This window comes from Patiria miniata, unplaced genomic scaffold, assembly GCF_015706575.1.
Source record: "Patiria miniata isolate m_02_andy unplaced genomic scaffold, ASM1570657v1 HiC_scaffold_4, whole genome shotgun sequence".
NCBI lineage: Eukaryota > Metazoa > Echinodermata > Asteroidea > Valvatida > Asterinidae > Patiria > Patiria miniata.
Window position 1 is genome coordinate 6,439,521 of NW_024037071.1, and position 23,696 is coordinate 6,463,216.

At 37.3% G+C, this 23,696-nt stretch overlaps 1 protein-coding gene across 4 annotated transcripts in view; it reads left to right on the forward strand.

Annotated features, from left to right (window-relative positions):
- The window catches only part of LOC119739711 (glycerol-3-phosphate acyltransferase 1, mitochondrial-like), a 35,911-nt gene extending 16,287 nt beyond the window's left edge, over positions 1 to 19,624 (forward strand). For 3 of the 4 annotated variants that reach the window (XM_038214740.1, XM_038214741.1, XM_038214742.1), the window contains exons 4-22: positions 2,819 to 2,886; positions 3,932 to 4,045; positions 4,171 to 4,214; positions 4,535 to 4,643; positions 8,494 to 8,590; positions 9,655 to 9,791; positions 10,102 to 10,198; positions 10,458 to 10,506; positions 10,793 to 10,873; positions 11,115 to 11,197; positions 11,533 to 11,646; positions 12,485 to 12,671; positions 13,037 to 13,107; positions 13,448 to 13,817; positions 14,076 to 14,221; positions 14,364 to 14,441; positions 15,060 to 15,191; positions 15,580 to 15,772; positions 16,366 to 16,541. In XM_038214740.1, coding sequence (XP_038070668.1) covers positions 2,819 to 2,886; positions 3,932 to 4,045; positions 4,171 to 4,214; positions 4,535 to 4,643; positions 8,494 to 8,590; positions 9,655 to 9,791; positions 10,102 to 10,198; positions 10,458 to 10,506; positions 10,793 to 10,873; positions 11,115 to 11,197; positions 11,533 to 11,646; positions 12,485 to 12,671; positions 13,037 to 13,107; positions 13,448 to 13,817; positions 14,076 to 14,221; positions 14,364 to 14,441; positions 15,060 to 15,191; positions 15,580 to 15,772; positions 16,366 to 16,541 — 2,346 coding nt within the window. Of the gene's footprint in view, positions 1 to 2,818; positions 2,887 to 3,931; positions 4,046 to 4,170; positions 4,215 to 4,534; positions 4,644 to 8,493; positions 8,591 to 9,654; positions 9,792 to 10,101; positions 10,199 to 10,457; positions 10,507 to 10,792; positions 10,874 to 11,114; positions 11,198 to 11,532; positions 11,647 to 12,484; positions 12,672 to 13,036; positions 13,108 to 13,447; positions 13,818 to 14,075; positions 14,222 to 14,363; positions 14,442 to 15,059; positions 15,192 to 15,579; positions 15,773 to 16,365 lie in introns of all 4 variants that reach the window. The other variant, XM_038214739.1, reaches the window with a different exon arrangement.
- Positions 19,625 to 23,696: the final 4,072 nt, after the last annotated feature.

Sequence of the window (23,696 nt, forward strand, 5' to 3'; positions counted from 1 at the left end):
ATTAAGAGCCTCCTTCTCAACTGTAGACTATGTTACTCTGATAACAGTACACTGAGTTTGCTTACATACATCAAGGCCATATCAGACTTTTAAAAATATAATCTGGACAGGTTTTCCATGAGATTTTTTTTACTGCAGAGCCTGTCATCTTTGAACATGCAATATCCTTTGTTTTCCCTAACATGTAAAAAAAATTTCAAGCAAAAAAACGGTATGTGTCATTTTGCGCCATGCACTGTAAAGTTCGTTTGCCAATATTCAGGGTTAATGTGCTGATATAACTCAGACTCGCAGCCTTGGTTTTTCTTGTCGTAATTCAGTTACGTAAGTTTTGGGTTACGTAACTTTGTAATTGTATTGATTGATTGTAGCCAATGCCCACTTGTACACTCTCAAGGAATTGTTTTTCATTATATTCAGATTTAGTACCAGGTGCAGAGAATGGCTTGAAAGCTTTCAAGTGACAGATTCAGAGAAATACTTCATTTTACATGTATTTGCCTAAAAAGTAATATACAACATTTGCAAACATCAAAAACAAAACTACCAAATGGAGAGTTATAATAATTGTTTTTCGCAGAAGCTCTAAAATCTGTGAGGGGGATGATACCTGCTGTGATATGGGGTTGAAAACCTTTGAAGGTCACATGTGTACCTTTGTCTTTTAACAATCATCAGTAGAGAAAAAAGAAGAATACAATGCCTAGATTAAGTCCAAAACCCTTATTTTTGCAGTATAATCAATATGCCGCAGCACAACGGGTGGAGCATAGAGTGCAGTGCAGGATGATACCTGCTGTGATATAGGTGGAAACCTTTGAAGGTCACATGTGTATCTTTGTCTGTTAATAATCGTTATATCTTTATCCTTATTCTGTAGTTGTCCCCAAAGCAAATACTCCGGGATACTCATCCAGTTTCTTCCCACGTACTGCCTTACTTTGGAATTCACTTCCTGCATCCTGCTTCCCTTCCACTTATAACCTGTCCCAATTGAAATGCAACATCAATAGTCATCTTTCTATTTTATTATTCCTCTTCGTCAATTCCCTTTCCCCCTTAGCCATCACCTTGAGTGGCCTGTTTTGGGCCTTTTGGTTGGCGATTTCCCATTAACAAAAAAATTAAAATGAAAAAAATAATCAGTTAAAAAAACAATTGACGTTAATAATTTGCCAAATTTTTAGTCCAAAACACATTTTTTTTTGCAGTATAATCATTAATTAATAGGCCACAGCACATCAGGTGGAGTGCATGCATTGGATAAGGCCAAGAGAGAAAAGAAGTTGTTTTCTATTACGTTGAAAAAAATATATAGGGTGGATGGATGGGTAAAATCCTTTTAATTTTGCTCTAGATTTTTATAGCAAGAAAAGGTAGATTTAGATGATGTTTGAGCTTGGCTTTTATTTTCTATTTTTTTTTTGCATACATGTACATAACAGTTGCTACACTGTCCATAGGTTTTGCTGCAAGGTGCAACAAGAGTCAAGACCACACTTCTTACCAACTTACGAAAAATGAAATAAAACTTTCAAAAATTCAGGGCGATGTCTGCAAAACTGAGGGTGGGGGAGGCTCCATAAGTTTTTAAATAGTTGCTGTTTAATTCAAGTAAATAGGTTGGGTTTGGGAAACAGGACATGCATATTATTTTCTTGACCTAAAACTGTTGAGCGATGCCATGAAACTGGTGCGCAGATCTAGATCTTTGTAAATGTCTTCATCAAACAGACTCTTGAGCTATCACATCCCATCCCATTCCCAGTCATAATCAAACCTTACTTGTCTCTCAGACAAATCAGAAATATTTTGGGTTTGGGGGGTTACCGAGTTTTGAGTGAAGGTTCTAGATGTCTGTGTTTACAGCTCTCTTGCACAACCCATGTGCCCTTATCTCAGGGACTTTGATACCTGTGTGAAATTTTTGAAGTGTGAGTGTACGTGAAGTTCAGAAAGTGATTTCAATTATTTTGTTCTTCTTTGTCTGGGCAGGGAGTATTGGTTGGAGTATTATAACAGACTTTTTTTTCCACTTGATAACAGTAAAAGGACAAGTTCCAACCTTGATAGTGTTATCAGTGTTTGACTAAAAAAAAGAGGGGAAAAAGGAAAGAAAAAGAAATTGCTTCTGAAGGCTGGTGCCTTTACCACTCACCCACACACCCATCTTTGTAATCATTGGCAATCGTGGACCCCCCTATTGTCCCTAATCCTCATTCCTTTGTTTGTACTTAAACTTTTAGCAACAGCTGGTTTTGTACACGAATTTCAATCGTGGACGTTCGGTCAATCATGGACCCTTTGTTTGTGCCCTAAACCTTCTGTCCCTAGTCCACGATTGCCGGTGTTTACATACTGACACCCACACACTTGCTTCAAAACAGACAAACATACATTCAACTCAAATTGTACAGTTTAGTAATTCAAAACAAAACAAACAAAAATCAGTGATAACTTATTCCAGATCTCGATCATTTGAAATACTTGAGTTGAGCACTGTATGCCTGACATTTTAGTTTTTCTGTTTGCGTTATCATCAGCCTTAAACATTTCTTAAGGTTTTGAAGTTGTTTTTGTTTAAGCTGAGAATCCTTTGGAATCACACAAAATGTAAAATTGTAATGCTTAACGAACATCCTATGGCATGTTCTGTGTTTTAACAAACTTAAAACTGCATAGTAATGGTACATTTAAAAGTGGAATAATGAACAAATACCCCCCCCAGCGCCCCCCCCCCCCCCCAAAAAAAAAAACCCCAAAAATAAAAACAGACAATTGTGGATTTTCACTAGATCATTCCTTTTTTTTTATTCAGGAGATGTTGTTCACCTCCGATATCCCTGGCATGGGCTTCCGGAATGTCTTAAAATTCAACAAACCAAGGTGGGTAAAGCCAAAATTGTTGTAAATGTAGGGGGGGGGGTAGCCTTTTAAATTGTTCAGGGGTATTTAGCTTGTCAAAGCTACATTATATATCCTGCCACGTGGTAGCTATGGTAACAGTTCAGGTGATTTACCTACATGTTTGTACAAGTTGACCTTTCCATCTAAGCAGGGTCAAATTTAGCTGTTTGGAAGGAAAAGATGCATTTTCAAGAGTCGGGTACGAGTGGCAAGCTTTGTAATAACCAGTCAGGATTTTGTTTCTTTTGTATTTTTTTGTATTTGTGTGTCAATTTTGTTTGTCGTATTTCTGTTAAGCATTTTTTTAAAATCCACACCATGATAAAAAATAATTTGAAAGTCCAGCACCCAGAAAGATGTATCCATGTAATGGCACATACTGTCATATTACAATAGTCTGGACAATACCCAACACAACTTCACAAGTACTGTATGTGTACGCTACGGTACATGTAAATTGTACCTGATCTCCTACATGATACCCTGATGTCCTTGCTTACCGCATAACGCATTGTGCTCACTTCATCATGTCATTTCCTATTGCAACACTCATTCAGGGTCATGACCCCTTAGTCAGAGTCAGACACCCAGACTACTTGACCTTGCTGCTGCAATATTATTACATGATAATATCTTTCTGTGCAAGCAGCTGCCGTTTGTTTTTTATGACCTTTTCTTTCTTTCTTTTAGTATTTCATCTGTATTGGGAAAAGATAAAAAGAAAACAGCATTGTTAAAAACAGTTTTCAGTTGATGTCTTGTTGAAAAAAAAATTAAAATAAGAAAGAAAACGATAAAATAGTGTCTTTCTTTTGTTGGGGTTGGGACAGCATGGTCTCTTTCCATGGGGAATGGCTCGGTTTCCAGCCAATTAAATGTTTCAGGTTTTTATACTTCTTGTAACTTGTTCTCAGCTCATATTTGCAAAACACATAAATTTGCTCAGCAAGAATTTCCTTTTATTCAAAATATGGGACCATTAAAGTGCATATCTAAAATGTCCGTGTTTGTTTTTTGACCCCAGAGGAGGCATAATTGCGAGGTACTTCCCTCAGATCTATCTAGCGTATTCTGAAGGAGTCAACTACAGTTATCCTTCAGCTGGTGAGCTGGCTAAGGAAGTCCTTGGAAGCAGGAGGTCTGTCAATTGATTGATTTTTTTTTTGCAACAAAAATAAAAATTAATAATGAAAAAAAGTTTAAATATGTAAATATAAAATGTGGTATGACTTATGTGTTTTTTGGTTTTGATTTGAATTTCAGAGTGCATGCAGCAATTCACAAAGGTGCAATATCAGATTCAGAAGGTAGGCTTGATTCGCTGGAATTTCGTCTGGAATTTTCCCTTTTGTTCCTAAAATATATTTCTTGCAAATGATAATGATGTCAAATTTCATTTGAATAAGAGTTTAAAGTAGTTTAGGTTTATGAATGCTGAGTGATAGAACTATTTAAAGCAGTTTTAGGAAATGAACAGTCATTGAACTGATGGAAATCAGTCCAGAAAAGTTACCGTCTCTTTAATTACAGAATTACTGGATATATAAAGAGAAAACAAGAATGTTCAGATCCAGTTTTTATAACTTGAAATGATTTGTTCTTTCATTCCACTCTGTGCGGGTTGCAGGCAGAGCAAAGGAGGAGTTTGAATACAACAAAGCATTGCAGGGACATGCCCGTAGGGCGGGCCAAGTCCTGGGAAACATGGCCGCATCCACGTCAAATGTGGTCTTGAGGTAGGTCCATGTTTCATGGAAATGTATTCCAGAAATATAAGATTAGTATTTTGAAACAATGAACTTGAACATTGTAAGTGTGATTGCATCTGAAAGGATTGATACATTACTTGAATCGCTGCAGTTATGGATAACTGAGCACCAATGACTTCCAAATAAAAAGTGTGACCATCTTCATCCAAGTTGATCTTACATGGGCCTTATTCACGAGCCGGCCATATTGAATTGATAGTTAGGAAAAATCTTAATTTTTGGAACTTGCGAAGAGAAATGAAAGCAAGTTCATTTATAATAAATTCGAGTCTGCTTCAATGAGTAATATAAAATTTGTAATTAAACATACCCTAATGGTTAAAGTTGTATTAAAAAAAAAATGATAGTAAAATAAGGCTGCATTGTGCCTGCATAAATAGTCTGGCGCCATCCCATTACACAGTTAACAATTAATGAAATACTAACAGGGAACTCGACAAAAATGGCCAACTCGTGAATAAGGCTATTTGTTGGTGACATGGGCTCACCCAATAATGTGTATAGCTTTGGATTGCGCAGGCCTCCCCTTTTAACACTGTCCACGTTGACGGAGAGTTGTTTGGTAAGCTCATTTCACTGCTTGGAATCAGCCAAAACTTTACGAACCACTCCATGTACTTGGAAACCAGGATCCTTGTACTGAAGTCTATGATGCGAAGCTGTCTAACGTATTCCTGCCAAACTTGGAACCTAAATCAACGACAGCGGGACAGAATCGAGTCCACATATGTCTCCTTCCTAAGGAGAATGATTCGCGGAGGATAAAATTGGAAGGATGACGAGTTCAAACTAAAGCTGAGTAATGTCGACATCTTGCGGATTTGCAGATGCGAAAAGCTTGCTGAATTCGTACAGCGTCAGCAAACAAAGTACCTAGCCCATCTTGTCAGACAACCAAACCCTTACCTCGCCAAGCGTCTCTTGTTCAATGATCTTTCAAACAGATGTGAGAAATAAATATTATGCATGTATTGGAAACTGTTGTTTATTCAAGATAACGAGACATTCAGTTTGGATGAACAATGTACCGTATTTGTTAAGCATGAGCCAAATGTTAATATTGTCTACACACATTTTTTTTTAACCCTGTTTATAAGCATTGAATTTTTTTTTTAAATTTTGTTATATTTTGTCATATTATACACTTGCAGGGCTCATATATTGCGAAACTAATGCACTTTGTGATTAGAGATTCTTATCATCTATTTTTGGGACCTGATGTCAGTTGGTTATCGCTTCTGTTGTTTCTGTCTGGAAACAATGATTATTTTTTCCCCGCAAATAAACATGTACATAGGGATGTTGCGTCATTAAGCTAATAACCAAAACAAACCTTTTTAAGCCAAAAAAAAAAATCAATTTGGGAGTCTGCACTTCAATCTTTGCATTTTGTTTACTTTGGTTATTCATTACCAAACTACTGAACTCATGTGAAACAAATGTTATTATGGACTTTTGATGTTTGTCATGATGTAAACTGCACACAAATGAATGCGTCTTCACTTCAGACACTACGTCACAATCTATTTTTAACTTCGGCAGCAAATGTTGATGGGCAAAGTAAATGTAAAGGGCAAAGGGTTGTTTACATGTTTTATTTACAAATATTGAGCTGTAAAATTTGGCTGTCTACATGGTATCAGTAAGGCATTTGACGTTCTGACATGATTGAAGAACTTGACCCTTCACTAAGCTGTGTGCCAATTAAGTATTTTGTGGTGTGCTATGATGAAAAGCAGTAAACAACATTTCACCTTTTGGGATACAGCCAAGTTAATACAAAATAACTGTCACAGAAACGGAGGTTGGATTTGAAGTTCAGATCAAATCAGTCCAATGTACATGTATATGGCCAGACTTCTAAAAAACAGTGTTTTCAATTTTTAGTCAACAATTTGAGTGTTACTTGTATTTTTATTTCTTTGCATAAATTGTATTTACATGTCTGTACATGTACTTGTAATACATTACACACATAATGTACATGTGTGTACATAATTGAGTACTACATGTACAGCAAACTGTTTACATTACTTTGTGATTCTTGATTCATGCAATGACTTCAAACCAAAGCAGCAATTTCTTCAAATACAATTTTCTGGTACTTTTGAGCATTTTTCTGTGTAAGACTGTCCTTCCAGTGCCTAATTAAAATGATATCTGAATTTAACATGGGATTAAGATTGGTTAGTTATTATCCTATTCAATATCTTTTCAGGGCTGTGTGATAAGTTATGGTTAAATATTGCTTAATATGTGCCTGCCAACCTCAATGCCATGTCCTTGCTCTTGCATAATACCCTCCTTTTGCTTGATTAGTCACAGACAGTTAGCAATTTATTCCCCTTCCCCCTCCATGACTTTTAGACAGGCTAGTCACCAACAGTCAGATCTCATTTCTATCGGCATAGTGAGTGTTCATATTCCATCAACATACCAGTACAAAAGCAGGTAGCTGGTAGTTAATCTTCTACAGCCAAAGCATACATGTAGCTGTATCAAGTTTCATAACAATCACAACCAGTCAATCCTTCTTTATGTACATGTAAGAAGGGAACACTCAACTGTTTAAAACAGTCACTTTATTTATTTTATCTGCTGGGTTGGCTTTGTTGTATTTGCCAGAAGGAGAAGGAGGGTTTAAAAGCTTTTAGGGCAAGAACGTTGCATCCTGAAATCATAATATATTATCTCAATGAAGGCCATTCATTGCAAAAATGTTGAAAAGACATGAATCTGGGACTGAATTCTTTCTCCAAATTTGTTGGAAAGTACTTTGAAAATGCACTCAACTCTTCGTAGACTTTGGTCATCAACTTAAATCTTTCATGGAACCTGATAGACTAGAGTCCAACAGTGTAGAAAGCCATGCCATATTGTTCTCCCAGGGTAACTGAATTATCTCAGACATTCATTGCCAAAGCGATGAGTAATCTGTATGTTTGTTAGTCTAGTTTCATGGCTATATGAAAGGACTTCATCTAGGGTCGAAGGCTGTTTCTTTTTTTTCTATTTGTTGTGGGCTTGTTTCGTTGGGTTCCATTCCCCCCCCCCCCCCCTAATAAAAATACCCTGGATTGTTCATTGCCATTAAGATTAATGATGATGTTTGTTCAAGACCCATCCGCCAAGGTATTTTTTATTTTAGTCCTAAAAGCTTGGGGAAAGCAAACTGTTTTAAAAACCAAATTTTATCTACCAAGTTGTTAAAAATTAACTTGGATGTCTAGATCTGTATGTTGTCAGTTCCTTGCCTATTTTGTAATGTACTATTCTATGTATTATTAATAACAATTTGTTGTCTGTTGGTTCCATGAAATACATCAATTTGTTGGAAAGATAAATGTTTCACTTTCACAACATGATAATACAGTGGTACTTACCTCTTATACATGTCCAAACGTCTCAATACTCCACCTCACCAAAAATTCTCTTTCACTAGGGAAAATTTTCAGAACCGCACGGCTTCTCAAAAGAGATTGTTCACATGGTGTCACCACAAACCTTCACTGGCTTACACTACCACCATGCAAACTTTCAAAACTTACTTCATTTTTTTGTAACAGTTCAAGATGATTCTAAGCAAAATAGGTTGCTTAGTGTTTTTTATATGCTGAGCAAAAAATAACAGAGAACCAATCACAAGTAATATACTTGGCGTGACATTTTGGCTGGTAACCGGTTTGTACTAAGGAGTGTTTTAAATAATTTATGTGCTTACACATGTAGCAAATTGGCCCTTGGTTTGTGACACTGCTGTTAACTTTTTCCTTTTTCCTGCTGTGTTAAAAATATCTGTTTCTCTCATCCTTTGCAGAATAACAGGCTGGGTGCTCCTGAAAGTTCTGGGGATGATTCTCTTCTGTGTGAACGTCCACCAAGGACAGATAGAGATGCTGAAACGTGCCGCTAAGGTCAGTAAACGCATTGGCTGTTTTTAATCTTCCAGTACCCATAAAAAATGGCTGGTTTGTTTTCTTCCAGAACCCTAGTAATGTTCTCAGTATTCAGTGAATGGGTAGATTTGCATGTATTTCTCCTTGAAGGAAACCTTACAAGTAACGGACAAGGTGGTGCCTCGGAACGAGTAAATTTAAAAGGTTAACCATCATCCTTTTGGGGGGGGGGGGAGGCCACCTTTTTCAGTGTAAAAGAGAAAGTGCCGCTAAGGTCAGTAAACACAATGGCTGTTTTTTATCTTCCAGTACCCATACAAAATGGCTGGTTTGTTTTCTTCCAGTACCCTAGTAATGTTCTCAGTATTCAGTGAATGGGTAGATTTGCATGTGTTTCTCCTTGAAGGACACCTTACAAGTAACAGACAAGGTGGTGCCTCGGGACAAGTAAATTTAAAAGGTTTACCAAGGCCACCTTTTCAGTGTAAAGGAGAAAGTGCATTGACTCGGTACACAAGTACACCTCATTGGTTACAAAGGGGACGAAAGCTTGTGTCTTAAGGATTCACGTTTATGATTGGAAGTCCTTAGTGTCATTGGCCCATGCTCGGTATTTATTTTCTACTTTTCAAAGATGCAATTTGCGTCGGTGTGATGTAAATTCAACATTGGGTTTTGCCCTTCACCTACCCGGTACTTAGATGTTTTCTTCTAAATACTGTATATTCAGTGGTGTCCCAAGCGATTTTCTGCTACTAAAGATAAAAAAATCACAAGACCAACAGAGGATAATTTTTACAGCATGTTTAGTTGGTTCATCATCTTTAGGCTCCCGAATCATTTTGGAGATAAAGATAAAGTCAATCAGAAATACACCTGTGTTTTAAAAATGTCCCTGGTGGCATTTTTTGAAGGGGGGGGGGGGGTCTTCCCACATAAAAAAAGAATGATGTCAAACACGTTTAATGGACCTTTCCTGCCAGTCAATCAATAGTACGCATTGATCAATCGCAACTTTATGTCGGGAGACTATGGTAGCTTGGTTTGTTGGCCATAACGTGGTTGTTTGTATTTTTTTCTAGGAGGGGGTACCCCTGGTGATCATGCCAACCCACAGGAGTCATCTGGATTACGTCCTCATGTCATTCATCTTGTACATCTACGGCATCCGGGTGCCGTTTGTGGCAGCGGGAGACAATCTCAACATCCCTGTCTTTGGGTAAGACACACATCTGACAAGGGTTATGTTTTCATTTTTAGTGTTGTTTTGGAATCTCTGAAGTGCCTCTTTGAGTTTGTGAAGAGGGTTAGGGTTCATGTTTGGTTGAAACTGCCCACGTATTGAAGCTTGGAATGAATTGGCATACACAATTCTCTTGATGCGAAGGGGAAATATGGCTTTACTTGCCAACACTTCATGAGATAACTACATGTATATCAGCTTGATCAGCTTTCGATCGCATTTTTTTGTCAAAATTAATCTTTCTGATTTTAACTTTTTTCCTTTTTTTTTTCTCGTTGGAATTAAGATGGGTGATGAGAAAGCTGGGAGCGTACTTCATCAAGAGGAAATTGGATAAAGAAGTTGGCAAGAAAGATCATGTCTACCGGGCACTCTTGCACACGGTAAATTAAGGAAATGGTGTCAGAAGTGGGATGAGCAGAAGTTTCAGACTGGCGTCCCAATGTCATGTCAAGCTTAAACATGTATTTAGAGCAACTGAAGATGACCAAAATAGAATAATACTTATCAGTACTAATTTTTCATTGACTGGATGGGATGCTGAAGACAATTTGAATAACTGCAACATAAATTTGGTGCCACTTTTTGGTTGTGCTTATTTCACTTACATATATATTCACATTGTCTTGTTTGCCTTTGCAGTATATGGAGGAAGTCTTACGGACTAATCAGAACATGGAATTCTTCATCGGTGAGTGCCATAGGTTTTGGAGGGTTTACTTGGTTTCGTTTGTTTGTCTGTGTTTTGGAGGTGTGGTTTTTCTGTTTCTGTTCCTTTTTATGTCTCTTAATTTTTCTGTGTTTTCATTTTTAATTTCTCTGAAAAGTGACCTAAATTTTTAATTGAAAATGTCGCCAAACTTGGAGGGGGGGGGGGGTTCCCCCTTCTCCCCCACCCTGCATGATACACTTTTGATACAAACCTTTTGTGTTTAACATCAACAACCGTTCACAGTTTGCCCTGCTTAAATTTTCAGAGGGAGGAAGGTCACGAAGTGGCAAAGCCCTCGCCCCCAAAGGAGGCCTGCTGTCTGTGATTGTTGACGCTTACTATGATGGTGAGTCCTGAATCTGCTAAATGTGATTGAATGTGACAGTTCTTAACATTTAACATCCAATGCCCTTCATATGGTTACTCTTCATTGGACTCGATGCTGCTTGAAAGAATTTGGAGGATTTTGGAGGATTGAGGACGGTTACTAGCAACATTTGGGTGTTAAGGTTAAAATGCATGTACTCCGATAAAAATATTTGGCATCACTTACTCTTGGTAAATAAAGTCCTTACTTTTCACTTCAGGGATCATCTCAGATGCATTTTTGGTTCCTGCCTCCGTGGGTTATGACAAAATTCTGGATGGAGACTTTACAAACGAGCAAATGGTAAGTCTCATTTTGTTATATCATATTAGAATACTTAACCCTCACCATTGGTCTATGCATAGAAACTTCTGCCTTTAAAGTTGAATTCAAAATGTTATGGGCTTCGGTAGTACAAAAAAATTACAGCATATGTTAAAAAAAGGGATGTTCCTTCACAGCTCAGACATAACAAACTCTTCTCCCCCCCCCCCCACAAAACAAAAAGGGGGGGGGATTAAAACCAAAGTTTTCAAATAAATTGATTTCATTTGTTGTAAAGTGATTAAGATTTTTGGGGTAAGAATATCAATAAGTTGTGGGTTATTTATTGTCTGCTATTATCCCTTCCCTTTCAGGGACGACTAAAGAAAAAAGAGACCTTTATTGGCGCACTGAAAGGGATCTGGGGTGTCTTTACCTCCAAATTCGGCCAAGTCAGGGTGGACTTTGCAGAACCATTTTCACTGAAGGTATGTGTTAAGTCTCTTTTATTAGTAATTGCACATTTGAACAGGGCCAAATTTCTTGGAACTACAAAGCACGGGAATGTTTCTTTTTTCTTTACATCTCCAGTTTTTTTAGAGGTGAAATTTACAAGAAACCAGCCCAACTGTACATACAAATGTTTTCCTCATAATGTTGAACTTGAGTCACATTTAATTTTCTTATACACAAGCATTTGTGTGAGGTCTTTGAAAGCTTCCGACCGGAGAACTTTCATTTATGTCAGACTAGTGTTCCAGAGTTGTGCAAACTACATTATTCCGACGATTAGAATTAAGTTCGACATTTCAAACAATTGTAAGTGACTACATGCCAATAAGGGGGAGTGCGGCCAAGTGGTAATGGTTCGTTTCTCATGATAAGAGGGTCAGGGGTTTGAATCCAGCTGCTGGCTATATGTTGTGTCCTTGGCCAAGCCACTTCATCCCCACTTACCTCTCTCCACCCAGGAGTATGGGTACCGGCATTAGCTGGGGAGTAACCTGCGACGGACTGGCATCCCATCCAGGGGGGGAATAAATAATTTTCTCAGTCGTTTCTTGCCACTGAAAGCGGAGATAAGCACCGACCTGATGGGCCACACTTGCTCGTGATAGACTTTACTTTTACTTTTATGTGCCAAAGATGGACCTTTGTACTCCAAAGTTCAGTCAATGGAAAATTAGTTCAAATTGTCCTCCTGTCTGACACAAATTTTATGTGCGTTGATTTAAGTTGCGCAAATACATATTGGCTGAAATGGGTGTCAAAGCCTGTCACCCCCTCCCCTTGGACCCTCTAACCATTGCCTTGTCCTTTACTCAGGAGTACCTAGACTCTGCCCAGATGCCGTCCCCACTCACCAGTGAACTGTCCTCCCACGGCATCCACCGGCCTCACCCCCATCCAGTCTTGAAGAAGACGGTCAGTGACCACTCCCTGTACGGCACCGACGTGGTGGTGGAGGACCAGAGGCAGCTTGTCAGGGGTCTCGGGGAACATATTGTCTACGGTCAGTAAAAAGAATTTCTTCCGTTTTAAAAAAATTCAGATCAGTAGAACATATATTGCTGTACTTTTATGTCAGTAACAAAAACATTTACAAAAGAGGGAAAATAAATTATATTCAATTGAAATTTATTTGAATTTCCATAAAATTACGTCACATAATTTTGAGATGGTATGAGTTGGCAAAAGTACACATGCTAGTAAAATATCTATCTCCTAACAAAAGAGGAAGTCTGGAGATTTTTGTCAAAAATAATTTCAGGACTAAATCGCAGTACATTGTTTTGATTCTACTTATTAACAAAGTGCTGTACAATATTTAGAAACTTATTAATCAAAAAAACGTGTGTTTGTTTTCCTGCGCTACAGATGCAGTGAGAGTCAACAGTATTATGAGTACCAACCTGGTGTCATTTCTCCTGATGACAAAGCACAGACAAGTAAGAATTTGCTTCTTCATTTTTGTTTTTAAATCTTATATTGCATCGGAATTATTGGCTACGGTTCGCAGTAACACACTCTATGAGAAGTGGCTTCCATAGGAACATGTAATTGCAAGCCGCAGCCAGTGAATTCACATGCGGCCTTATTGAGGCTAACTAGGGAATAGGCAGAACTAGAATTAAACACATTTTAAAACAATCTGCTTTTATAAATATTTACATTCTTTTTGTGCGGGGGTGCCTTCTGTAGCTAGGGAATGGAGACAATAATGTGGTAAATGATTTGAAAAAAGTTTGAATACTTGTAGTTAAATGTGCCCTTCCAATCTATTTTTAGGGTGTGGAGTTCAGTAAACTCGTGGAAGATGCCGAATGGATGAAAGGCGAGATCACAGCCAGGGGTCGCGACGTTGGCTTCTCTGGCGAGATGCGAGCGGTAGTCAAGCACGCTCTGGCCCTTATGGGACGAAACCTGGTCAATACGCAGTCTCGACAGCAGCGGCCGGACGTGGTCAACGAAACAGAGAGCCAAGATGCCAAAAAGACGAGGGTTACGGAGAAGGCAAAGGAGGGGGCGGAGAAAGAGGGAGAAAAACAAGCAGGAAGAGACCAGATGGTGGTGCCCAACATGGCCCTACCAGAGGTCTTTGTGCTGAGTTACTACAGCAACACGGTCATCTCGGTCTTCCTGCTAGAGTCAGTTCTTGGTGAGTCTTGTCCACTTTCTCTCTTTAACAATCATGATGTTGTTTTTGCTGGACGTAAAGAGCCAGTCTATTGTCCTCTGAGTCTGACTGTCTGACTGGCTGACTGGCTGAATCACTGAGTAAAAATAATGTCTTTATCTCAGACTTTTGGGTTCTATCCGCTAGGCAAGCTTAAATCTTCTCATGTCCTAGTTCACCTTTTGCTGTGGATTATCATCTAACACTGCTTGTGATTGGTTGTTTTCTCACTGTCCACAGCCAATGCAGTGATAGCTGTAGCCAATCAGGAGATGCATACTTTAAACCCTGGACAGCAGAACAAAGTCACTCTGTCCAAAGACAGAGTCCTGCAAAAGGCAACGGAGCTGTGTGACCTGCTTCAATTTGAGTTCATCTTTGTACCGGTAAGCAACAAGTTGTCATTGCACGGAGAAAACAATACCCTAGAAAGAAAAAGGACTTTCATGTTGTAGGTGTTCAAATAAAGATATTCTTTCAGGACCCAAGAAAATTAACTTGTTTGATTGGTTTGGTGTCCCTTTGCAGCCCTGTGGGTGTCTGTACACAGCCCTTTCTGATGCTCTGGACAAGTTGATAATCAGCGAGATCATCCAGTCAGAGCAGGTGAGTAGGACATTGATTTGATTCTTGAAGCCTGAAAACCGATGACAAACCCCTCCCCTCAGTCCTGTGTACTTCATTTTACAAACCAGCACTGCTCAAATATCTCAGCTTTTGAGGGAATCCTGGATATCCCGGTCACAGATCTGAAGAGTTGAAGATTGACAAGAGACTGTTTGAGACTTTTCTGAACCTATTCAGAACACTGACCTACACTGCCATGTATAATTGCAAGCTTTCTATGGGTTTGTTCACAAATGTTGACACACGCAGAAGGTTACATTACATTCATTTACTGCTCTGTAGTATTGGTCTGTGGCTAGGCCATACTTCCCTGAAAGATATCTTGGCAAAAAAGTAAATCAACTCAGTTGTGAACCACTGATCGACTAGTGTTTGATACATGATGTAATCTACGCCTCTAACAACATTTGAACATCTGTAGTCAAAGGATGGTCTAAAATTCATCACAGAATGTCTTATTCCTGGCTCACTGCTTGCACATGATGAGTCATGTTCCAATGTTAGCCTGGGTTTGAGTGAAGGAAAATCTAACTGGTTAACTATAGTTCTTGCTGCAATTTGTTGTAAGTCGAAGTTTGCATTGTCCATGGCATGCAGGATGTCAGTGATGGCTGTAGCAGTCAGGACAGCAGGTGGGCACGGCGTGTGGCGTCATCCTCTGCCTGGGGCATTGATGATGACAAGGACGACGAGGACTTTGGCATATGCACCAAGGAGGAGCAGATCACGGTAAGGGTGCCCTCTTGTGACCTGATCAGGAAAGAGGCAGGCTAGAAATCAACGAAATTGAATAGGTCATTTGAACATCAGATTCCACATCACTCGGTTTCAAATTTATTCAAAGAAGGATCCCAGAAAGCTTTTTGTGGAATCTGTCTTGAGTCCTCACAAGTCCATCACAAGTCCTCCAGTATCGACTCAAGTCATAAGCTATTCAAATGAATTGTTACATAGGCATTTTTTTGTTGCTGTTCTTCATCCGTTACTTATGACAGGATTTGTACATGTTTTGTGATTTACTTCTGAGTGGACCTGAGATTGGCTTAACTACATGACTTGTGCTTGACTCTTGTTCTGTGACTTAACTCCAGCTCTTCTCCCCCCTCCTTTCTTTTAGGTCAACTCCTCCCCTGAACTGCTGCAGAAGCTGTTCTTTTTCCAGAGTGTCCTTGGCCCCCTGATTGAAGGCTATTGGCTGACTGCATGTAATCTAGTCCGCCTGCTGGATCGGGATCTGCCAGAGTCTGAGTTTTCCAGCCTGGTCAGTGATTATTCTCAGGATCGAGTGGCCAAAGGCCTTGCCATTTATAGTAAGTGGAAGTATTTAATCCCTCAACCTCCCAGAACCAGACTCGGGTCACAATTTTCTCTGACTTAACTTGACTCAAGTTGTAAAAGCAACTGACTCGTTTGAGTCACTGCCACCAAACGACTCGACTAGACACGACTCGAGTCAAAGGTTATCAACACTCGGGCTTGCGGGAACAATAATTTTACGCTTGTAAAAAGAAAATCCAGAAATTGAAAAATGCTGAAACTTAAATCGATTCTCAGTTTGTGAATAAGATGGCACTAAAAATGTTAGCAACACATAAGATTCAGAAGTGTACTGAAAGAGCCCCGCCCATTGTGTTTATTATTTATTGTGATGAATATTCAGTCTCACTAATGTGTTTATTATTCATGATGATAATCTTCAGTCCCACTAATTGTGTTTATTAATTATGATTGAATATTGATGATTAATATTCATTCACTCTGATTGTGCTTATTATTCATAATGATAATATTTATTCACTCTGATTGTGCTTATTATTCATGATGATTCATATTCATTACCCTCTGATTGTGTTAATTATTCATGATGATTCATATTCGTACCCTCGCTCCACCCCCTTCGTAGCTGAGAGTTGTGCCATGGACACACTCCGCAACGCCTGGCGTCTCTTCCAGCACTGGAAAGTCATCGACTCGTACCAAGATGCTGAAAAGATCAAGCTGGTGCATCTTAAGGAGCCGTTCCGCAACGAGCAGAAACTTGGAGATTTCATTGATAAGATTGAGGCCTTCCGCACATGAGATTGACCAATCGGATCAGATCGGGGTTGGGGGGGGGGAGGGGATTTGAAATGAGGATTTCGGCACAGCATTACTTACTGCACATGTGACACAATTTCTTGATTCTGATTGTTTGACTGTTCAAGACACTTCAAGTATCAGTGATGTCACAGAGACGTTCCTTCATTCATTGTTCATCCTGTTACTTGTTACCAGCCTGATGTATGAACTTGTGATGTACTTGTGACTGGACTTGTGATTAATTTGTGATGGACTCCCTTACAACACTGCCATGGATTGGATCGGAATGGGCCAGCAGCGCAGCAATAAGGAAGTCTTCTGTTAAGATTCAGTAATGGGGGTCATTGCAAACATGGTGAACCAAAAATTCAGGAATTTTGGAGTGACGAAACATTCAGTTTTAATAGAAAATACTTCTGCCCACCTTTGAGTTTGACAGATTGAGAGGCATTTTAGTTGTATGATACAAAGTTGGGTGCTTGTTGATTGTCTTACGTCACTGGTTTTGTTGGTTTTTGCACACAAAAACATTGGCTGAAAATGCAACTTGTGTTTGGATTCTCTTTTTTTTTTTGAAACTCTTTGTTAAATTTCTTTTTCACTTCAAGTTTTGTGCATAAATGTATATCAAGTTGCTAAAGAGATTATGCAACACTAAATGTGATTGTGTGTTACTTTTTATTTTTTTCTATGGAAGTCATGTGTCACAGTGTGTTGTATTTTTTTCAGCTTTGTTCAGGCAACAAAAATGCCTGAAATAAGTTGCATATGGAGTTGAATGGACCATTCTTGCCTGTCAATCAAGAAGTGAACTTTGACCTATAAGGTCACAAATTCTGACAAGGTGATTGACAACAGTAACGCAGTCAGACTGGGCAAAGGCAACTCAGGATACCAGACATTCCTCAGATCCACACTGCACTGGGCTGTATTGCAGAGAGATGGTTGATTCTTTGTAATAAATACTAATTGGTTTTTTATTTTTTAGTAGAAAGAATTACTGAGAAATCAAAAAGAAACTGAAAAAAAAGATGAAAAAAAGAAATCTGAAATGACGGTGTTCTAAATAATTAGAAAGTGGCTTGAAATTTGATAGTTAAAAAGAGACAGTTGCAATTTCACTTGAGTTTATAGGGTTCTTTTTTTGGGGGGAGGGGGTTGTTTCTGCTTGGGTTTTCTGTAAGTCAAGCAACATTGTGGAATGATGAAGTATTTTGTGTCAGGTTTCGAAGGAATTAAGAAATGTTTTGAATATTAATAGATACTAATGAATAATTCAATAGGACATGACTGTGCGCACCATTTTGCTGTTTTGTCATGATTTATTCTTGAAATAGATTTGATACATGTACATGTGTATGTACTTAAAAGTTATAATTCAGTCATTTTTTTTTTATTCAAGAATAATATCCTTTGGACACATAAGTCGAAGTCCTATTTGAAGTTAGAATGAGTAAAAATGAAAATGAGCTTATCCACAGTCACAATCACAATAGTTGTACCCTCACTAAAACACAGTTTTGTATTTAACAGTATTGTGTGACTGTTGCGAGAAATATGTATATTTGTACAGACAAGTAGACAAGTGTTGGAGATTGGAATGCAAACGGAGTGAATGTTGTAAACTGCACTATTTTATTATTGTAAATGATTAAAATAGTGGTTCCGAAGAAAAAAAAAAAAAACCGGGAAAACAAACTGGTTGATAAAATGTACACCAGCGAGACTTGATTGGAAGAATGCGAATACTTTGTTTTGAAGTGTAGTACCCAGACTTGACGTGTGTTATTGTAATGTGAAGTGTATTATTAAGAATTGATGCCTTGTTATAACAAGACTATTGCAGTGCACTGAATGCAAACAAATAGTGTAAAAAGACCTGTAAAAAAAATGTGATGACATAACATGGTTCTGGGTTAAAAACCCAAGGCAACACAAAAATGCAAAACAAATGATGTATTTTCTGTTTCTATATTTTGTATTTGTGGTCATACAAAAATGAGCCTCTAAAATGACACAGGTTTTGTTTAAGTTTCAGCCACAGAAACACGTTCAAAAAACGTTCAGTATGTATTAAAGTTGATTATTTAAACCCATACATCGATTGTTTCACAACATCAAGAACATTTAAAGACTACCAGATTTTGGTTTGTGTAGAAGAGTTTTTTTTGGGGTAGCCTCACCATATTAGTAAAGATTGCACATTTTTGTCATTAACTTTTCTGATTTTTATATCAAATTTCTGCGATTGATTTGTACTTTTGTTGTTTCAGTTGTTGTACAGGTTACATATAATTGAGTGATAAACTACTAATCAGTGCAGTTACCAAAAAGGATGAAAACCAGTTTCATATGACTGATATTGCTCATTAAACATTTTTCTTCAATCTTTGAAGCTTGGAATCGTTTTGCATAAAAGTACAACGCCTCTTTTAAAGCAAGTTTTGACAAATGTGCTGTTGATTATCACTCGATTTGAAATTCTCAATTTGTTGCCTGTCCATATTTGGTTTACTGGGAAATATTTAACAATAATAGTTTGGTTTTCTTCACACTCACAGATCCATGCAAACAGACAATTTTTAAATCTAAGGCTCATTTTTTATTTGAGGAGGAAGATTGTTCTATTATTTCACTGCCGAGTCGGTAAGAGATCAAGCTGTATGCGTCATATGCACGTTCAGGCATGTCAGACTTTTGTTCATGCATGTTGGATATTAGTACGACTGTGATTGGGCTTAATGGATTGGTCTAATCTTTTATAAGCAGTATTATTTGTTTTTATTATTTAATTGTGGTCAGTCCTGTCCCCACCTTATGGAGCTACTAAGAATATGTGCTTAACACCCAATTTATGGTCGGTAAAATCGGTTACCAGCCATAAAGGTATATGTGATATATGATGGTTAGCTGGTTCACAACTGATTTATGTTTACTGTTTTTTGTGCTTATCAGATCTGAGCATGACCGAGCTCAGTGTAAACTTTTACTGTAAGTAATGGGTACAAAGTATTGAGAAAATTCAATACGATTACTCTATTTAGTGATTAAAAACTACATGGACAGTTAAAGACGAAAAGAAACATGGTCTCAATATATGTTCATATCATTTTGTTTTGGCAGAATTTACTCAGGAGTTCTCCCCATGCACATGTAGACTGTAGATTGGCCAAATTTTGATAAAAATGTAAGGCTTAACCCTTTGTATTTTTTTTCAATTTTGACCAAAAAATGAAATTCCTTCAAACTTGCTAGAAAGATGCCTAATGTACCCTAAAACGCATTTCAATTAGTTGATTGGTGCTCCTCTGACTTCCAATTGCATTTCTGCATTGTTTGGAGAAAAGTCAATTTTTGGCCAAATTTGGATAAAAATGTAAGGCTAACCCCTTGCATTTTTTTTCAATTTTGACAAAAAAATGAAATTCCTTCAAACTTGCTAGAAAGATGCCTAATGTACCCTAGAACACATTTCAATTGATTGATTGGTGCTCCTCTGACTTCCAATTGCATTTCTGCATCGTTTGGAGAAAAGTCAATTTTTGGCCAAATTTAGATAAAAATGTAAGGCTAACCCCTTGCATTTTTTTCAATTTTGACCAAAAAATGAAATTCCTTCAAACTTGCTAGAAAGATGCCTAATATACCCTAGAACACATTTCAATTGATTGATTGGTGCTCCTCTGACTTCCAAAGGAATTTATGCATCGTTTGGAGAAAAGTAAATTTTTGGCGAAATTTTGATAAAAATGTAAGGCTTACCCCTTGTATTTTTTTTCAATTTTGACCAAAAAATGAAATTCCTTCAAACTTGCTAGAAAGATGCCTAATGTACCCTAAAACGCATTTCAATTAGCTGATTGGTGCTCCTCTGACTTCCAATTGCATTTCTGCATTGTTTAGAGAAAAGTCAATTTTTGGCCAAATTTGGATAAAAATGTAAGGCTAACCCCTTGCATTTTTTTCAATTTTGACCAAAAAATGAAATTCATTCAAACTTGCTAGAAAGATGCCTAATATACCCTAGAACACATTTCAATTGATTGATTGGTGCTCCTCTGACTTCCAAAGGAATTTATGCATCGTTTGGAGAAAAGTAAATTTTTGGCGAAATTTTGATAAAAATGTAAGGCTTACCCCTTGTATTTTTTTTCAATTTTGACCAAAAAATGAAATTCCTTCAAACTTGCTAGAAAGATGCCTAATGTACCCTAAAACGCATTTCAATTAGTTGATTGGTGCTCCTCTGACTTCCAATTGCATTTCTGCATTGTTTAGAGAAAAGTCAATTTTTGGCCAAATTTGGATAAAAATGTAAGGCTAACCCCTTGCATTTTTTTTCAATTTTGACCAAAAAATGAAATTCCTTCAAACTTGCTAGAAAGATGCCTAATATACCCTAGAACGCATTTCAATTGATTGATTGGTGCTCCTCTGACTTCCAATTGCATTTCTGCATTGTTTGGAGACAAGTCATGTTTTGGCCAAATTTGGATAAAAATGTAAGGCTAACCCCTTGCATTTTTTTCAATTTTGACCAAAAAATGAAATTCCTTCAAACTTGCTAGAAAGATGCCTAATATACCCTAGAACACATTTCAATTGATTGATTGGTGCTCCTCTGACTTTCAAAGGAATTTCTGCATTGTTTGGAGAAAAGTAAATTTTTGGCCAAATTTTGATAAAAATGTAAGGCTAACCCCTTGTATTTTTTTCAATTTTGACCAAAAAATGAAATTCCTTCAAACTTGCTAGAAAGATGCCTAATATACCCTAGAACACATTTCAATTAGTTGATTGGTGCTACTCTGACTTCCAATTGCATTTCTGCATTGTTTGGAGACAAGTAAATTTTTGGCGAAATTTTGATAAAAATGTAAGGCTTACCCCTTGTATTTTTTTTCAATTTTGACCAAAAAATGAAATTCCTTCAAACTTGCTAGAAAGATGCCTAATATACCCTAGAACACATTTCAATTGATTGATTGGTGCTCCTCTGACTTCCAAAGGAATTTATGCATCGTTTGGAGAAAAGTAAATTTTTGGCGAAATTTTGATAAAAATGTAAGGCTTACCCCTTGTATTTTTTTTCAATTTTGACCAAAAAATGAAATTCCTTCAAACTTGCTAGAAAGATGCCTAATGTACCCTAAAACGCATTTCAATTAGTTGATTGGTGCTCCTCTGACTTCCAATTGCATTTCTGCATTGTTTAGAGAAAAGTCAATTTTTGGCCAAATTTGGATAAAAATGTAAGGCTTACCCCTTGCATTTTTTTCAATTTTGACCAAAAAATGAAATTCATTCAAACTTGCTAGAAAGATGCCTAATATACCCTAGAACACATTTCAATTGATTGATTGGTGCTCCTCTGACTTCCAAAGGAATTTATGCATCGTTTGGAGAAAAGTAAATTTTTGGCGAAATTTTGATAAAAATGTAAGGCTTACCCCTTGTATTTTTTTTCAATTTTGACCAAAAAATGAAATTCCTTCAAACTTGCTAGAAAGATGCCTAATGTACCCTAAAACGCATTTCAATTAGTTGATTGGTGCTCCTCTGACTTCCAATTGCATTTCTGCATTGTTTAGAGAAAAGTCAATTTTTGGCCAAATTTGGATAAAAATGTAAGGCTAACCCCTTGCATTTTTTTTCAATTTTGACCAAAAAATGAAATTCCTTCAAACTTGCTAGAAAGATGCCTAATATACCCTAGAACGCATTTCAATTGATTGATTGGTGCTCCTCTGACTTCCAATTGCATTTCTGCATTGTTTGGAGACAAGTCATGTTTTGGCCAAATTTGGATAAAAATGTAAGGCTAACCCCTTGCATTTTTTTCAATTTTGACCAAAAAATGAAATTCCTTCAAACTTGCTAGAAAGATGCCTAATATACCCTAGAACACATTTCAATTGATTGATTGGTGCTCCTCTGACTTTCAAAGGAATTTCTGCATTGTTTGGAGAAAAGTAAATTTTTGGCCAAATTTTGATAAAAATGTAAGGCTAACCCCTTGTATTTTTTTCAATTTTGACCAAAAAATGAAATTCCTTCAAACTTGCTAGAAAGATGCCTAATATACCCTAGAACACATTTCAATTAGTTGATTGGTGCTACTCTGACTTCCAATTGCATTTCTGCATTGTTTGGAGACAAGTAAATTTTTGGCGAAATTTTGATAAAAATGTAAGGCTTACCCCTTGTATTTTTTTTCAATTTTGACCAAAAAATGAAATTCCTTCAAACTTGCTAGAAAGATGCCTAATGTACCCTAAAACGCATTTCAATTAGTTGATTGGTGCTCCTCTGACTTCCAATTGCATTTCTGCATTGTTTAGAGAAAAGTCAATTTTTGGCCAAATTTGGATAAAAATGTAAGGCTAACCCCTTGCATTTTTTTCAATTTTGACCAAAAAATGAAATTCCTTCAAACTTGCTAGAAAGATGCCTAATATACCCTAGAACGCATTTCAATTGATTGATTGGTGCTCCTCTGACTTCCAATTGCATTTCTGCATTGTTTGGAGACAAGTCATGTTTTGGCCAAATTTGGATAAAAATGTAAGGCTAACCCCTTGCATTTTTTTCAATTTTGACCAAAAAATGAAATTCCTTCAAACTTGCTAGAAAGATGCCTAATGTACCCTAGAACGCATTTCAATTGATTGATTGGTGCTCCTCTGACTTCCAATTGCATTGCTGCATTGTTTGGAGACAAGTCATGTTTTGGCGAAATTTTGATAAATATGCTAACCCCTTGCATTTTTTTCAATTTTGACCAAAAAATGAAATTCCTTCAAACTTGCTAGAAAGATGCCTAATATACCCTAGAACACATTTCAATTGATTGATTGGTGCTCCTCTGACTTTCAAAGGAATTTCTGCATTGTTTGGAGAAAAGTTAATTTTTGGCCAAATTTTGATAAAAATGTAAGGCTAACCCCTTGCATTTTTTTCAATTTTGACCAAAAAATGAAATTCATTCAAACTTGCTAGAAAGATGCCTAATATACCCTAGAACACATTTCAATTGATTGATTGGTGCTCCTCTGACTTTCAAAGGAATTTCTGCATTGTTTGGAGAAAAGTTAATTTTTGGCCAAATTTTGATAAAAATGTAAGGCTTACCCCTTGTATTTTTTTTCAATTTTG